The 18,052-nt window shown below is 39.5% G+C and overlaps 2 protein-coding genes across 2 annotated transcripts in view; both read right to left on the reverse strand.

The window, feature by feature from the left end:
* EFCAB3 (EF-hand calcium binding domain 3) overlaps nt 1-18,052 on the reverse strand; it is a 150,517-nt gene that overhangs the window by 58,311 nt on the left and 74,154 nt on the right. The window contains exons 26-32 of the mRNA XM_043465601.1: nt 17,744-17,848; nt 15,678-15,731; nt 15,107-15,211; nt 12,580-12,633; nt 11,400-11,504; nt 10,050-10,103; nt 8,748-8,852 (exon numbers count right to left, since the gene is read on the reverse strand). Of these exons, the coding sequence (XP_043321536.1) occupies nt 8,748-8,852; nt 10,050-10,103; nt 11,400-11,504; nt 12,580-12,633; nt 15,107-15,211; nt 15,678-15,731; nt 17,744-17,848 (582 nt within the window). The remainder of the gene's footprint in view (nt 1-8,747; nt 8,853-10,049; nt 10,104-11,399; nt 11,505-12,579; nt 12,634-15,106; nt 15,212-15,677; nt 15,732-17,743; nt 17,849-18,052) is intronic.
* On the reverse strand, nt 13,855-14,942 carry LOC122422719 (uncharacterized protein C9orf40-like). The gene is made up of 2 exons (XM_043439366.1): nt 14,894-14,942; nt 13,855-14,507 (listed from the first exon to the last, which is right to left on the reverse strand). The coding sequence occupies exons 1-2, from the start codon at nt 14,940-14,942 to the stop codon at nt 13,870-13,872; spliced, it is 687 nt and encodes a 228-aa protein (XP_043295301.1). The 3' UTR covers nt 13,855-13,869.

Genomic DNA, 18,052 nt, shown 5'->3' on the forward strand with positions numbered 1-18,052 from the left:
GGTATGTCATAGAGGATCTTGCTGTATTTATGTCAGAGTGTTCTGCCTATGTTTTCCTCTAGGAGTTTTATAGTTTTTGGTCTTACATTTAGATCTTTAATCCATTTTGAGTTTATTTTTGTGTATGGTGTTAGAAAGTGTTCTAGTGTCATTCTTTTACAAGTGGTTGACCAGCTTTCCCAGCACCACTTGTTAAAGAGGTTGTCTTTTTTCCATTGTATATCCTTGCCTCCTTTGTCAAAGATAAGGTGTCCATAGGTTCGTGGATTTATCTCTTGGCTTTCTATTCTGTTCCATTGATCTATATTTCTGTCTTTGTGCCAGTACCACACTGTCTTGATGACTGTGGCTTTGTAGTAAAGTCTGAAGTCAGGCAGGTTGATTCCTCCAGTTCCATTCTTCTTTCTCAAGATTACTTTGGCTATTCGAGGTTTTTTGTATTTCCATACAAATTGTGAAATTATTTGTTCTAGTTCTGTGAAAATACCGTTGGTAGCTTGATAGGGATTGCATTGAATCTATAGATTGCTTTGGGTAGTATAGCCATTTTGACAATATTGATTCTTCCAATCCATGAACACAGTATGTTTCTCCATCTGTTTGTGTCCTCTTTGATTTCTTTCATCAGTGTTTATAGTTTTCTATGTATAGGTCTTTTGTTTCTTTAGGTAGATATACTCCTAAGTATTTTATTCTTTTTGTTGCAATGGTGAATGGTATTGTTTCCTTAATTTCTCTTTCTGTTTTTTCATTGTTAGTATATAGGAATTCAAGGGATTTCTGTGTGTTAATTTTATATCCTGCAACTTTACTATATTCATTGATTAGTTCTAGTAATTTTCTGGTAGAGTCTTTAGGGTTTTCTATGTAGAGGATCATGTCATCTGCAAACAGTGAGAGTTTCACTTCTTCTTTTCCTATCTGGATTCCTTTTACTTCTTTTTCTGCTCTGATTGCTGTGGCCAAAACTTCCAACACTATGTTGAACAGTAGTGGTGAGAGTGGGCACCCTTGTCTTGTTCCTGATTTCAGGGGAAATGCTTTCAATTTTTCACCATTGAGGGTGATGCTTGCTGTGGGTTTGTCATATATGGCTTTTATAATGTTGAGGTATGTTCCTTCTATTCTTGCTTTTTGGAGAGTTTTAATCATAAATGAGTGTTGAATTTTGTCAAAGGCTTTCTCTGCATCTATTGAGATAATCATATGGTTTTTATCTTTCAATTTGTTAATGTGGTGTATTACGTTGATTGATTTGTGGATATTAAAGAATCCTTGCATTCCTGGGATAAAGCCCACTTGGTCATGGTGTATGATTTTTTTAATATGTTGTTGGATTCTGTTTGCTAGAATTTTGTTAAGGATTTTTGCATCTATGTTCATCAGTGATATTTGGCCTGTAGTTTTCTTTTTTTGTGGCATCTTTGTCTGGTTTTGGAATTAGGGTGATGGTGGCCTCATAGAATGAGTTTGGAAGCTTACCTTCATCTGCAATTTTCTGGAAGAGTTTGAGTAAGATAGGTGTTAGCTTCTCTCTAAATTTTTGGTAGAATTCAGCTGTGAAGCCATCTGGTCCTGGGCTTTTGTTTGCTGGAAGATTTTTGATTACAGTTTCAATTTCCTTGCCTGTGATGGGTCTGTTAAGATCTTCTATTTCTTCCTGGTTCGTTTTGGAAAGTTATACTTTTCTGAAGAAATTTGTCCATCATCAAGTTGTCATTTTATTGGCATAGATGCTGCTGGTATGTAGTCTCTTATGATCTTTGTATTTCGTGTTTTTGTCTGTTTTGTGTAATCTCTCCACTTTTCAATTTCTAATTTTTGTTAATTTGTTCTTCTCTAACTTTGTTTCTTAATGAGTCTTGCTAATGGTTTGTCAATTTTGTTTATTTTTCAAAAAACCAGCTTTTAGCTTTGTTGATTTTTGCTATGGTCTCTTTAGTTTCTTTTGCATTTATTTCTGCCCTGATTTTTAAGATTTCTTTCCTTCTGCTAACCCTGGTGTTCTTCATTTCTTCCTTCTCTAATTGCTTTAGGTGTAGAGTTAGGTTATTTATTTGGCTTTTTTCTTGTTTCTTGATGTAAGCCTGTAATGCTATGAACTTTCCCCTTAGCACTGCTTTTACAGTGTCCCATAGGTTTTGGGTTGTTGTGTTTTCATTTTCATTCATTTCTATACATATTTTGATTTCTTCTATGATTTGTTGGTTATTCAGAAGCGTGTTATTTAGCCTCCATGTGTTTGAATTTTTAACAATTTTTTCCTGTAATTGAGATCTAATCTTACTGCACTGTGGTCAGAAAAGATGACTGGAATGATTTCAATTTTTTTGAATTTTCCAAGACTAGATTTATGGCCCAGGATGTGATCTATTCTGGAGAAGGTTCCGTGTGCACTTGAGAAAAAGGTGGAAGTTGATTGTTTTGGGGTTGAAATGTCCTATACGATTCATTAGGTCCTAGCTGGCCTTGGTTGTCATTAGGTTTGTGTTTCCTTTAATTTCTCTGTTTAGTTTGATCTAATCCACTGTTGTGAGTGGGGTATTAAAGTCTCCCATATTATTGTGTTTACTATTAATTCCTCTTTCATACTCGTTAGTGTTTTGCCTACTATTGCGGTGCTCCTATGTTGGTGCATATATATTTGTAATTGTTATATCTTCTTCTTGGATTGATCCTTTGATCATTATGTAGTGTCCTTCTTTGTCTCTTTTCACATCCTTTATTTGAAAGTCTATTTTATCTGATATGAGTATTGCGACTCCTGCTTTTTTGGTCTGCGTTTGCATGAAATATTTTTTTTCCAGCCCTTCACTTTCAGTCTGTATGTGTCTCTTGTTTTGAGGTGGGTCTCTTGTAGATAGCATATATAGGGGTCTTGTTTTTGTATCCATTCAGCCAATCTTTGTCTTTTGGTTGGGGCATTCAATCCATTTACATTTAGGGTAATTATTGATAGGTGTGGTCCCGTTGCCATTTACTTTGTTGTTTTGGGTTCACGTTTATACAACTTTTCTGCATTTCCTGTCTAGAGAAGATCCTTTAGCATTTGTTGAAGAGCTGGTTTGGTGGTGCTGAATTCTCTCAGCTTTTGCTTATCTGTAAAGCTTTTGAATTCTCCTTCATATCTGAATGAGATCCTTGCTGGATACAGTAATCTAGGTTGTAGGTTAGTCTCTTTCATTACTTTCAGTACGTCCTGCATTCCCTTCTGGCCTGGAGGGTTTCTATTGATAGATCAGCTGTTATCCTTATGGGGCATCCCTTTGTGTGTTATTTGTTTTTTCTCCCTTGCTGCTTTTAGTATTTGTTCTTTGTGTTTGATCTTTGTTAATTTGATTAATATGTGTCTTGGGGTGTTTCGCCTTGGGTTTATCCTGTTTGGGACTCTCTGGGTTTCTTGGACTTGGGTGGCTATTTCTTTCCCCATTTTAGGGAAGTTTTCAGCTATTATCTCCTCGAGTATTTTCTCATGGCCTTTCTTTTTGTCTTCTTCTTCTGGAACTCCTATGATTTGAATGTTGGGGTGTTTCACATTGTCCCAGAGGTCCCTGAGGTTGTCCTCAATTTTCTTTTGATCCTTTTTTCTTTTTTCCTCTCTGCTTCATTTATTTCCACCATTTTATCTCTACCTCACTTATCCTATCTTCTGCCTCCGTTATTCTACTCTTGGTTCCCTCCAGAGTGTTTTTGATCTCATTCATTGCATTATTCATTTTTAATTGACTCTTTTTTATTTCTTCTAGGTCTTTATTAAACATTTCTTGTATCTTTTCAATCTTTGTCTCCAGGCTATTTATCTGTAACTCCATTTTGTTTTCAAGATTTTGGATCATTTTTATTATCATTATTCTAAATTCTTTTTCAGGTAGATTCCCTATCTCCTCCTCTTTTGTTTGACTTGGTGGGCATTTTTCATGTTTCCTTTACCCTGTTGGGTATTTCTTTGCCTTTTCATCTTGTCTTAGATTGCTGTGTCTGGAGTGGGCTTTCTGTATTCTGGAGGTCTGTGGTTCCTTTTTATTGTGGAGGATTAACCCAGTGGGTGGGGTTAGACGATTGGCTTGTCAAGGTTTCCTGGTTAGGGAAGCTTGCGTCAGTGTTCTGGTGCGTGGAATTTGATTTCTTCTCTTTGGAGAGCAATGGAGTGCCCAGTAATGAGTTTTGAGATGGGTCTATGTGTTAGGTGTGACCTTGGGCAGCCTGTATGTTGACGTTCAGGGCTATGTTCCTGCGTTGCTGGAGAATTTGCGTGGTATGTCTTGCTCTAAAACTTATTGGCTCTTGGGTGGTGGTTGGTTTCAGTGTAGGTATGGAGCTTTTGGACAGTCACTTATTACTTAAAGTTCCATGTAGTCAGGAGTTTCTGGTGTTCTCGGGTTATGGGCTTAAGTCTCCTGCCTCTGGATTTCAGTTTTATTCTTCCTGTAGTCTCAGGACTTCTCCAACTATACAGCACTGATAAGAAAACTTCTAGGTTAATGGCGAAAAGATTCTCCCCCGTTAGGGACACCCAGAGAGGTTCACAGAGTTACATGAAGAAGAGGAGAGGAAGGAGGGAGATAGAGATGAGCAGGAGGAGAAAAAGGGGGACTCAAGAGGAGAGAGACAGATCTACGCAGCTGTCTGTTTCCAGAGTGTTCTCTGTAGCCCAGTCACCTACAAAGATTCACAGAATTGGATTGGGAAGAGAAGGGGAAAGGAGGAAATAGAGGTGTTCTGAGGTAGAAAACAGAGAGTCAAGATTGGGAGAGAATAATCTTCGGTTTAAAAATAGGGCTTCTTTTTTTTTTTTGTAAGGTTATAGTGTATTGAAAATGAAAATTAAGGAGTAGTAGAGGAGGAGTACTAGAGGACTTTAAAAGAAATAAGAGAAAAAGAAAAATAGAAAATAGAAAAGAAAAAGGAAAGAAAAAAAAAAGTAAAAAGAAAAAAAAGAAAAAAAAAATTTTTTTTTCTCCCTAATTAAAAAAATCGTAAAAATCTATGGAAATGAAAGTTAAGGAGTAATGGGGGAGTAATAGGGGATTTTAAAGGAAAATAAAAGAGAAAAAAGAAAAAAAGAGAAAAAAGTAAAATTATATCTAGGAGTTTCTCTGGAGCTGTTGCGGTCAGTGTGGGTTCGGCTCAGTTTCAGATAGCTCCTCGTTCCAGCTTACACTTCTCGATATCTACAGGCCCCTTCCGGTGTAGTCGGTGTTTTCTACAGGGATTTTAATCTGTTGCACCAGTCCCTTCTGAAGCGGTTCCCTTTGTTTATTTGGCTTCTGTTTGCCGGTCTCTTCAGAGCCTCATTTCCGCCCTGACACAGGCGGGCGGAGGTGGACTCTTATTCAGGTAGCTAGTTCTGTCGCTCTGAGGGGAAGGGCTGGCGCTGCGGGAGGGGCTGGCGCTGTGGGGAAGGGCTGGCACCGCGGGGACGGGCTGGCGCTGCCGGGAGGGGCCGACGCCGCTTTCTCCGTCTGCGCTGCTCAGGCTCCCGGCTGTTCTATATGGAGCGCGCCCCACGCTGCGCGAGGTTCCAGCCCTCCGGTGTTCCACAAAAGCGCGGAATGAAAAGCTGCGCCTTCTCTCTGTGCCTTCCCCGTCAGAGCGGTCCAGGCAGCGAGGGGCTGCACTCTCCCCAGGTGTGGCGCGCCCACTCCCTTCCACGGTCCCAGTTTCAGTTTCCTCTGGCGCCAATCGGGTGCCTGCGCCTTCTGCCCTCCGCGTCCCCAGCCCCAGTCCCCGCCCGCGCCGGTCGGGTGCCTGCGCCCTGTGTCTCTCCGCGACCTTCCCCTCCTCCCTGCCTCCTGCCTCCGGCGGGGCTGGGCCGTCCGCAGCCTGTGAGCTCTTCTCTGGATTTTCTCGGTCTCTTTGTTCTGCGAACGGCAGGCAGTGAGTTCCGGCCAGTTAATTTACTCTCTCTCTTTTGGTCTCCCACAGTTCAAGTTGGGAACTCACAGAAGCTCCCTCCGATTGTCCTCAGGGCACTCAGGCCCGGACCCTACCCCTAGCAATGCCGCCTAAGACTCCCTTCCCGGGACGGATGTCCGTCCTTAGCTCTTTTGTCTCACTTTTTGTCTCTTATATTTTGTCCTACCTCCTTTCGAAGACAATGGGCTGCTTTTCTGGGCGCCTGATGACCTCAGCTAGCGATCAGAAGTTGTTTTGCAAAGTTTGCTCTGCGTTCAGTTATTCTTTTGATGAATTTGTAGGAGAGAAAGTGGTCTCCCCTTCCTACTCCTCCGCCATCTTGGCTCCTGCCCCCTCAGCTTTCTTTAGAGTCCCACTCTCACATCCATACATGACTACTAGAAAAACCATAGCTTTAACTAGACAAACCTTTGGTGGCAAAGTAATGTCTCTGCTTTTTAATATGCTGTCTAGGTTGCTCAAGCTTTTCTACCCAGGAGCAAGTGTCTTTTAATATCATGGCTGCAGTTACCATCTGCAGTGATTTTGGAGCCCCCAAAATAAAGTCTGGCACTATTTCCACTGTTTCCCTATCTATGTGCCATTAAGTGATGGGATCAGATGCCATGATCTTAGTTTTCTGAATGTTGAGTTTTAAGCCAACTTTTTCACTCTCCTCTTTTACTTTCATCAAGAGGCTCTTTAGTTCTTCTTCACTTTCTGCCCTAAGCCTGGTGTCATCTGCATATCTGAGGTTATTGATATTTCTCCCAGCAATCTTGATTCCAGCTTGTGCTTCCTCCAGCCCAGTGTTTCTCATGATGTACTCTGCATATAAATTAAATAAGCAGGGTGACAATATACAGCCTTGACATACTACTTGCCTGATTTACAATCAGTCTTTTGTTCCATATCCAGTTCTAACTGTTGCTTCTTGACTTGCATACAGATTTCTCAGGAGGCAGGTCAGGTGGTCTGGTATTCCCATCTCTTGAAGAATTTTCCACAGTTTGTTGTGGAAAACACAGTCAAAGGCTTTGACATAGTCAATAAAGCAGAAATAGATGTTTTTCTGGAACTCTCTTGCTTTTTTGACGATCCAGCAGATGTTGGCAATTTGATCTCTGGTTCCTTTGCCTTTTCTAAAACCAGCTTAAACATCTGGAAGTTCACAGTTCACGTACTGTTAAAGCCTGGCTTGGAGAATTTTGAGCATTACTTTGTAGTGTGTGAGATGAGTACAACTGTGCAGTAGTTTAAGCATTCTTTGGGATTGCCTTTCTTTGGGATTGGAATGAAAACTGACCTTTTCCAGTCCTGTGGCTACTGCTGAGTTTTCCAAATTTGCTGGCATATTGAGTGCAGCACTTTCACAGCACAATCTTTCAGGATTTGAAATAGCTCAACTGGAATTCTATCACCTCCACTAGCTTTGCTCATAGTGATGCTTCCTAAAGCCCACTTGACTTCACATTCTAGGATGTCTGACTTTAGGTGAGTGATCACACCAGAAATTGTTAAATGTATTAATAAGTACTAATACTTTATTTCACTAATGTTTTGATAAATTGTATTTTAATATAATTAGCTTCTTGGTAATTTTATGTATTTCATTTTATGCATTTAAAAATATTATTTTTCAGAAGGGGTCCAATTCATCAGACTGTGGAAGAGGTCCATGGCCTCTGATCTATACAGAGGATATTAAAGTTGCCAGGAATAAGAACAGGAGTAGTGGAGAAGGAAGCCAGTGAGCTCAGTGCTATTTCATGTAAAATGTTCTAAGTTGTATTTTTACCTTATGTATCTATATGAAGGTCATAATTTGTAACAAATATTTATTCTTTTAGGACTTGTATTTATATAACAGGCAATATTGATTCATAGATCATAGAATTTCCTTTTCTTCAACATTTTCTCCATCTTCCCTGTCATCTTCACCACTACCACTGTCATCATGATCAACATTTACTGAGTATTCTAGACACCAAAGTAAGACCTTTATATGCATTATCTAAATTATTTCAGGGCAAGAAATTACCATAGAAAATAATTTAATTCAACCCCTTGTTTTACATGTGAAGAAATTTAGATTCAGTAGGGTTAAACTGTCAGCAAGTTAGTGATGGAATAGGGACCAGACCTCAGCAAAAAGAAATACCATATATTACAGAAGAAGCATGTGGGCTAGATTCGCCAGGGAAAAGGGATGTTTTTTTTCCAGCCAAAGTACTGCCAAATGATTTTTCCAAGAGCAATGGCAACTTTCACCCAAATGTATCAGTAAGTCCCTTTCCCTTCACTCTCACCAGAACTAAATGTTCTCAGTCTTATTAATTTTTGCCTGAGAACTGAAAATATTTCCATGCCTTGCTTTATTTTGTATTTTCATGATTACTTGTGAGGTTAAATATCTTTTCATATGTTATTAGACTTTTAGATTTCCTCTTTTATGAATATTTGCCTATTTTTCTACTGTCAGTATGTTTTAATCAATGTATGAGGGCTTTTTCTGCCTTAGGGACCTTATCATTTTCTCCTAGTTCATCATCTGACTTTTGACTTTCTTAAATGTTCCCTTAATACCATGTTCCCTTATGAGTGAAATTTAAAAATTCATTTTTCTTTAACTCGTTAAGTGTGTCGTATTCCCAGGCACGGCTGAGTCCTGCAAGCAACATTCCCAATGTATTTTTTCAAAAGTGTTTTTGGAGATGATATTTCTTCATGAATCAAGATTAAGTCTTTCTTTTTACACTTACTTCATTATGGTACTAAAAAGGCTACTTACAGCAGTTCTAATACAAGGGCTCAATGCTTCTCTGAAGAACATAAAGATGTCTGACACTCACCATCAGCTGACAGTTGGGTCATTAGTTCCTCAAGTTCCTCATCTTTGAGTCTAATTCCCATGTTTTCCACAAAAGATTCCAGTTTTTTTATTTTGACCCTTGGTGCTTTGGAAAGAAAGGCATGGAATAAAAACAAGAGTATTGACACTTAAGAGTGAAAAATGCGGATCATGATCATGCATCAGAAACCTCACAGGACAATAAAGCACAAAGGCACAAAGAAACTATTAACATATATCTCTCCCAAGATTTAGATTTGTCTGTAAGATTTAGATTTGAAAGTAAGAAAAAATTCAGAAAGGTAACCATTGAGACAAAGCTAAACAGTAAACAGTGTTTATTCTTTATGGAGAGAGATTAGATCAGTGGGAAGTGGGAGACTTTCACTTTAAAAAATGAGATATAATTGGCATATAACATATTAATTTCAGGTATACAATGTAATTATGCAATATTTGGATATATTGCAAAATGATCACCACAATAAATCTAGTTCACCTCCATCACCACACATAGTTACATACTTTTCCCCCTTGTGGTAAGAACTTTTAAGATCTACTTTCTTAGCAACTTTTAAATATAAAATAAGGTATTCTTCACCACAGTCATCATGTTGTACATTACATCCTTGGGACTTGACTTTTATTTCTTTATACCAATTTTTATAAGTGGTAGAAATAATTTTCTTGTAATTTTGTGTTTAATATTTTTTCTAATTAAAAATATAATTGTTTACAGTGAATTAGTATAGAAAGTGGAAATAGGATATCTTCCTTTATGTCTATCCAGGGGACTCTGTTTTGTTTTACATGAGAGGTCATTTAGAGAGGAATAGGTAAGTCTGGGGCTTCCCTGGTACCTCAGATGGTAAGGAATCTGCCTGCTATACAGGAGACCTGTGTTCAATCCCTGGGTTGGGAAGATCCCATGGAGAAGGGAATGGCTATGCACTCCAGTATTCTTGACTGGAAAATCTGGAGAAGCCTGGTGGGCTACAGTTCAGGGGGTCAAAAGAGTCAGACGTGACTGAGCAACTTATACTTTTACTTTCGGGTAAGTCTAATGATTTGTGATTGAAATAACCACCAACTTATATGGTTCTATCCAGAAAACAGTGTTAGAAACTTCCTACAGTAATATACTTTAACTTGTATCTTAAAGGGCAGTGCACCCAAAGAAGAATGATACGTTATGAGTCATAACAATGGATCAACAAATTGGCAGGAAGCAAACTTGGAATATTTAAAAGAAAATGCTAAGGATTTTATTTTTACTTGTTCTTTCATCATACTTTTCACTCACCTTTCAGGGCCTTCACACTTTTTAGCAATCTATTCTTAAATACTTTTCCATCAGCTGTAATATAAAACACAATTAAGAATATAGGTTAAATGATGGAAAGATTAACAAAGACAGCACAGAGACAACATAACATCCATAATTTCAGGAGAAATAAAACACTCCTTTCTGATTTGTTTAGAAGTTATTCTGTTTTATCCTCAAGTAAGAATGAAACTAAAGCTGAAGGAAGCTTGCACTGATATAAATCTACCTATTCATGAGAAATAGATGGGGAAACAGTGGAAACAGTGGCTGACTTTATTTTTTGGGCTCCAAAATCACTGCAGATTGTGATAAGCAGCCATGAAATTAAAAGATGCTTACTCCTTGGAAGGAAAGTTATGACCAACCTAGACAGCAAATTAAAAAAGCAGAGACATTACTTTGTCAACAAAGTTTCTGTCTAGTCAAAGCTATGGTTTTGCCTGTAGTCATGTATGGATATGAGCGTTGGACCATAAAGAAAGCTGAGCGCTGAAGAATTGATGCTTTTGAACTGTGGTGTTGGAGAAGACTCTTGAAAGTCCCTTAGACTGCAAGGACATCCAACCAGTCCATCCTAAAGGAGATCAGTCCTGGATGTTCATTGGAAGGATTGATGTTGAAGCTGAAACTCCAATGCTTTGGCCACCTGATGCGAAGAGCTGACTCATTGGAAAAGACCCTGATGCTGGGCAAGATTGAGGGCAGGAGGAGAAGGGGACAACAGAGGATGAGATGGTTGGATGGCATCACTGACTCAATGGACATGGGTTTGGGTGGACTCCGGGAGTTGGTGATGGACAGGGAGGCCTGGCGTGCTGTGGTTCATGGGGTTGCAAAGAGTCAGACACGACAGAGTGACTGAACTGAACTGATCTGTTCAATTAAAAATAGTCTTGCTTCTTTGTTTCTTCCTTTTCCCTTCCTTCTGTTTCTCCTTCAACTTCCCTTTTTGACTTGGTCATGATTTAGATTAGACAGTGCTCCCAGAGAGACAGGATAATTTAGCCCTTATGGTGGGAGACTAGTGAAAGATAGCATCATTGACTCAAGGGACCTGACTCTGAGCAAACTCTGGGAGACAGTGAAGGACAGGGAAGTCTGCTGTGTTGCAGTCCATGGAGTCACACAGTCAGACACGACTTAGCAACTGAACAACAAAAGATGTTGTCAATTTTCTGTATTAAAATGTAAGGAACACGATTTCTTCTCGTGTGAGGATTGTATTTTACAATTTAGGTTTTATTGGACAATACACATATATAATTTCACCAGTTTTCATACACAAGCCCATGACTCTAAGTTTCCCAGGCTGAGCTAAATCCTCACCATGAACTGGCAGAGTTTCCAGCAGCTCCTCCTGCTCCTCAGTAGTGAGTGCTAGCCCCATTCTCCTCATCACATTGTCCAGATCGCTGACATTAACCTTCTCTCCTTTGGAAAGATGGGAATTGTTAACATGTAACAATTTTAGGACTCATTTTAGGGAAAAACTCTGATGCTGGGAAAGATTGAAAACAAAAGGAGAGGGGGCAGCAGAGAATGAGATGGTTAGATAGCATTACCAGCATGAATTTGAGCAAACTGTGAGACAGTCGAGGACAGAGGAGCCTGGCATGCTGCAGTCTATGGGGTTGTAAAGAGTCAGACACAACATATAGACTGAACAACAACAACAACAGCAATTTTAGGAATGGACTAAAGATTTCAAACTATGAAAAAGATTACCTATGTGGCATCATCTTTAATTAGACGAGAAAATTGACTATGAAATTTGTTAAACTATGTAGATTCAAAGGACATGTGGGTGGGTGGATTGAGTCAGAAATAGAATTCATACTTTTAAATCAAGCAAAAGAAAAGTTTTTATAATTCCAGATATAAGTCAAAAGCCATTAAGTTTCCTGAACTATTGGGTCTTCAGACACAGAAACTGAATTTCCTAGCTACCCTACAAAAATTTACCTTGAGATTGGACAGTGTTGACCTACATTTTGGGCTTCCTGGGTGGCTCAGCTGGTAAAGAATCTGCCTGCAATGCAGGAGACCTGGGTTTTTGGTTGTTTAAACAATGGTGAAGTGGAAAACATTATTGATAAAAACATCACATAATATAGCTATATTCAGGGAAAATCCCACATCAGATTATAAAAGAAACATTTAACAATAAATTTGTAGAGAGTCAATTTCAGCTCAGTTGCTCAGTCATGTCCAACTCTTTGTGACCCCATGGACTCAGCATGCCAGGCTTCCCTGTCCATCACCAACTCCTGGAGCCTGCTCAAACTCATGTCCATTGAGTCGGTGATGCCATCCAACCATCTCGTCCTCTGTTGTCCTGTTCTCCTCCTGCCTTCAATCTTTCCCAGCATCAGGGTCTTTTGCCAATTTAGCACGTCAATAATAGCCCAAAGAAAAAATGGCTGTTTAAAAACATCTTTTTTGAAAAAATAAAGCATTAAGGTCTTACTTAAAAATGAATTCTCTTTCCCCCTAACTGCTTACTCACCAGTGAAATTTTTTGCATCATCCATTGCCACAGCCAAATCAACCATTTGATTCTCTGTAAGAAAAGATAATTCAGGCACAGAAAAAAACTTAGAGAAAAATTTTATAAAACATTTAAGTTGTAAGTTATAAACAATTAAGTTGTAAAATATTGGAATTTATCTAGTTTTCATGATTTTCTTTAGTAACTCTTTTAACTCAAAATACACAAGAAACAGGAAAGATCAAAATGTTGGCATGAGCATTCATTTAATTAATATCACTTTCTGTATAGTATCAAATAATCCTTAATGTAAAGAAGCAAGTTTAATAGCAATCCCATCTAATAGAGGGATTACTATTAAATCTATTTATATAAATAGTATAAATCTAAATCTATACTATTAAAAGAGGCCTTTCCCTTTTTTCCAACTCAATAACTGGAACATATTTTAATGGTCAAGATAGAATCTGTAAACTTGAAGTTGTTTATTTACATAAGCATCTGACTCTTAAAGCTTAACAGTATGCTATCTTCCCACTCTCTAAATTTTGCTTATGTTCCCCACCACCAACCTTCAGGACTGTAAACTATATGAGAGCAGGGACCATGCCTTAATTTCCTTTATACTATGAGGTATAATTTGTCTATCATTCAGGGTTTTGTATATAGTTTGTGCTAGCTAGACAAATGAATTTCAAAGGTGCAGAAATAGTCACTTTTGGATTAGAAAAAAATTTTGTCTGTGTTATTGAATCAAGGATCCTAAAAATAGTTTATTGGTAGTAATATCTTTTCTGGTAGGAATCATCTTGAGGACTCCTAGCTAATATGTAGGGATGATGACTACCAGCATTATTAAACCCAGGGAGAGTGAAGTTTTATTTTATTTTTTTTGTATTAGAAAGTATTTTATTAATAAGTTATTATAAAACAATATTCATTTCATGTACACAAATTAACTTTTTGGTGCAACAACAGGAATATCTGAATGTTTCCCATCTATTTCTGTAACAGTCAGAATTCCATTTTGTAAGACTGATATCTTCAAATTTAGAACCTACACATACATTTTTCTTAAGAATGCACACATATTGTACTTCCCCTATAACTGCACTATATCCTTGACAAATCCCCATTGGGAGGTACAGTAGTGACTGCAGGCATTCATCTTTGAAACAACTTTTCCTCTTTTTTCAGGTTTGGGAATGATATCACATTAAGTATGGAAAATAACTTTGTTCTTTAACATAAATTCACTTAGAGATGTCTCCTCGAGTTGAGAAAAACCCACTTCTTTAGCTCCTTCTGTCAAGACTCCATATCAATCTCAGCCACTTCATTCTTGCCCTGCAGTGCTGTTTCTATCAGGTTGTCTTCGCTTACAACTTCAATGTCTGCCAGATCAATAGGCGGTAAAGGGTTCCTCCGGTACTGGAAAGTGTTATACTGCCAAAATTCTTCACTGAGCTGGCGCGGTGCGGCCCCCCAGTCTCCCCGCTGGGACTCTGCGCGCCCCGCCCCATCGTCGCCACCGCCTCTCAGGGGCCGGACATCCCGGGGCTCCTCCCCCGGCCCGCGGGGCCGCACGGGCGGCTGCAGCAGCTGCGACTCGCCGGTCTCCAGGCCGCGGCCCTCACGCTCCGCGCCGCCCTGAGCACCGGTATCCCCGTCGTCGCGGCGCTTGCCGGGCGAAACCGAAGGCTCAGTCATAGCCCCCGCGTCGATTTTACGCTTTCGGGGCAGCTCGGGGAAGCCGAGGGGCCGCCCGGGATGCGAGGCCCCCGGCGGCGGGATCCAGAGCGGCGGCGGCGGCGGCTCCTCAGGAAAGTCGCAGAGCAGGAGCCGCTTCCAAGGCACGTGGAACGTCCGAGAGTGAAGTTTTAAACTACAAACTAGGCTAAAACTGTTTCCTCTGTTGAGGTCAGAAGCTAGGCTAAAACTGTTTCCTATGTTAAGGCCAGATATAGGTAAGGGTAACTTAGAAGATGTTTACTGGTAGCAGCAGCCTAACTTAGCTATACCTGCCAAGCCCTAGCTGAGAACAGAACACTGAAGGAAGAAGAGCAATTTGTTCACTTTGATTGGCATGTACTGGCTCTGCTGAAAGATGTGCTTTCTAGCTTTCTTACAGAAACTTGCTTTTTATTAGTTTTTTTTTTTTTTTAAATTCAAAGCCACTGGCTTTGTTAGACTCTAATAAAGGAATCTTAGACTGGGGCTCATCCCTTTGCAATTTCTTCCTAATGAATTAGGAAGTGCCTTTTTGACACTTTTATCAAGGTTAATTGGTCTTATTGGGTCATAACTTTATCTTACTTAAGAAAAGGTATACGTGGGAGGGAGAGAATGAGGAAAGGAAGGTGCGTGCAAAATGATAACATCTGTTAACTTTAGCCTGTATTTGTTATATTGGTCTCTATTTTTATATATGTTTGAAATATTTCATAAGTTTTCAAAAGAGATTAAAAAAGAGGTTTCCGTTCTGAAGCTTTTGTGTAGGAACCCTAAGGTTCCCCCTAGGTACAGTGGTATCTGAAACACTTACCATCAACTGGCAGATGGGTCAGAAGATTTTCGTAGTCCTCTTTCTCAGGCTGAATTCCCATGTTCTTCATTAGAGTGTCCAGTTTATTGACACTTATTTTTTTCCCTTAGGAAAGAAAGAGGATGTACATAAGAAATACAAGCAAGAAGTGGAAGATTATGTCTTTAAGTGGATTCTATCTTTGAGTTTCACCCTAAGTAGAGGGTGAAACACTGGCCATTTAAGTGAACCCAGAGAGTTAGTATTGGAGTCAAGAAGAGAAAATGCTCTCTTAACACTGTGCTGTAGCTTTTAATTGAAGTAATCATGGGTGAAAAAGAAGAATTAGATAAACATATGAACTGTGATAAAGACAACCAACCCAATGAAATAAAAATTTCAAACTTGCTACATGTTACTAACAATGAGTTCTTCAAATATACTTATACCCAAAGAAGAATAGTAGGTTACCAGGCCTAAATTCAGTATCAGTACATTAGTGGAACATTGAAAGAGCAAAATCCTAATCAGACATTTTAAAAAGCAGATGCAAAACACAATAAATTTTAGATGCTATTCTCATGATTCTTACCTTTGAGAGGTTTCACACTATTCAGTAATCTTTTCTTATATACCTTTCCATCTCCTGAAAGATATGGTAAAACTCAAGTCAAAAGAAAAAGGACAAGCTCTTGTCATTTTATAAGAATTTTACACAATTCACCTAGAAAATTATTCTATTTCACTTTCAAATTATAACAAAAGGTAAGGACTGTTCTCAATCTATCCTTTATGTGGAACACACAGCAGTAGCTGATGCAGGCTACACACACAGACACACACACACACAAGATTCTTTCTTCTCATTCTTCTCTTCTTTAATGGCTCTTTGACTCCTCTGCCTTTTTCTTTTTGCCTTGCCTATGCTCTAGGCCCAGGATGTATTCCTATAAGTATATGTTTAGATCTAATGACAGATCCTAAAAAGGGATGACATTAAAGACAGGTAGCAACCCAAGCAGTAACATAAAACAATACTGAAATGAAAAAAAATTGTTCTCTAAACAAAATCTTTTCATAAATGGAGGTGAAATTCAACAGAGGCAGAGAACAAGGGACAGCTACCAGCCTAACTCATCCCCACAGGTGTTATCTGCGTCTGGGGAGAGGCCTCCATTCTGTGGCAGGAGTGTCTGCAGAGTGGACAGAACCCTCAGCACCAGGCATATGCAGGCAGTCATCTCCATTACAGTCCATCTGCTTCTTTCTGCATCTCTATCCTGCTTTCTTGGAGCCAATATCCTAAGAATGTTGCATTTCTCACAACTGGCCCCGTGAGAGCAGTTGGGCGGGGGGATGCTAGACACAGTGAGTAGTCATAGCCTCAGGTGTATGTGGGGAGGATTCACAGGAGGCATTGAGCATTTGCTGCCCAGGGTGCCAATTCTGCCACTAAGGTCACTAACTTCCTTAGTGATGTGTAGGCTCTCTCACAGGGACAGACTTTATTTTCTTGGGCTCCAAAATCACTGCAGATGGTGATTGCAGCCATGAAACTAAAAGATGCTTCTTGTAAGAAAAGCTATGACAAACCTAGACAGCATATTAAAAAGCATAGACATTACTTTGCCAATAAAGCTCTGTCTAGTCAAAGGTATGGTTTTTTCCAGTAGTCATGTATGGATGTGAGCATTGGAACATAAAGAAAGCTGAGGGCCTAAGAATTGATGCTTTTGAACTGTGGTGTTGGAGAAGACTCTTGAGAGTCCCCTGGACTGCAAGAAGATCCAAACAGTCCATCCTAAAGGAAATCAGTCCTGAATATTCATTGGAAGGACTGATGCTGAAGCTGAAGATCCAATACTTTGACCACCTGATGTAAAGAACTGACTCATTAGAAGAGACCCTGAAGTTGGGAAAGATTGAAGGCAGGAGGAGAAGGGGACGACAGAGGATGATGGTTGGATGGCATCACCAACTCGATGGACATAAGTTTGAATAAGCTCTGGGAGTGATGGTCAGGGAAGCCTGGTGTGCTGCAGTCCATGGGTCACAAAGAGTCAGACATGACTGAGTGACTGAACTGAACTGAGGCTCTCTCTTGCCTGGGGAACAATGAGGGATGGGAACTATGGGGCAGGGGAAGAATGTCTATATGTTGAGGTCTCTGGAGTTAGGCAGGAGGTACAGTTGAAGCACAGGCTGGCCTCTAGGGTCTCTGTGGGTGAGTCTACGCAGGGCACAGGAGGTGAAACTTTTGAGGAACTAAGTCACTGGGATACTGACCAATCAGAGCGGGTGCTGACAATATAAGCACACGGTCCAGAAGGGTCCCTGGCTCTCACATGTTTACACTTTAGCTGCTGGACTGTGGGAGAGCTACTGGGGGAGGAACTGAGCATGTGGGGTGCATTTTCAGAGGACTACCTAACAATTTAGCTGTGTAGCTATTAAAATAAAAAAATATTTAACCACTGGCTGAATAGAAAAGAGAGAAGTCTCTCACTTCCAAACGAAAACACAAGTGATAGTAACAAAGTTTCTTATGTCTGATCTGCATTTTTCTTAGGGGGTTTCTCAGGGCACTGGACAATTCTCACCCCAAAGCCCACAATATCACATTTCCCTGAGCACCGTGATGGGATGTTAACTACTCACTAGAGATTGGCAGAGTTTTTGACAGCAGAAACTGTTCTTTTTCAGTGAGCTCAAGTCCCATGTTTCCCAGCACAGTTTTAAAGTCACTGGCTTCTACTTTGTCTCCTTTGAATAGACAGGAATTGTTTCAGGTGATAATATTAAGAGGTCTAATTATTCTAAATTATAAAAAAATAATCCAGTACAACCTTACTTTTAACTGCAGGATGAAGTTTAAATACATGAGCTGACTTCACTTACACAGAGTTATTGTGACATCCATTATTTGAAAAGGCTTTTTAAATTCAAATAAGAAGATAGATAACATTT

This window comes from Cervus canadensis, chromosome 1 (assembly GCF_019320065.1).
Source record: "Cervus canadensis isolate Bull #8, Minnesota chromosome 1, ASM1932006v1, whole genome shotgun sequence".
Classification (NCBI taxonomy): Eukaryota; Metazoa; Chordata; class Mammalia; order Artiodactyla; family Cervidae; genus Cervus; species Cervus canadensis.

What these genes read in the sequence shown, in the direction of transcription:
- LOC122422719 (XM_043439366.1), bottom strand. Translation starts at nt 14,942, where the DNA reads ATGTTATCATTTTGCACGCACCTTCCTTTCCTCATTCTCTCCCTCCCA. An exon ending in CCTCATTCTCTCCCTCCCAC is followed by an intron (nt 14,508 to 14,893) that starts GTATACCTTTTC and finishes GCCTTAACATAG; the next exon opens with GAAACAGTTTTAGCCTAGCT.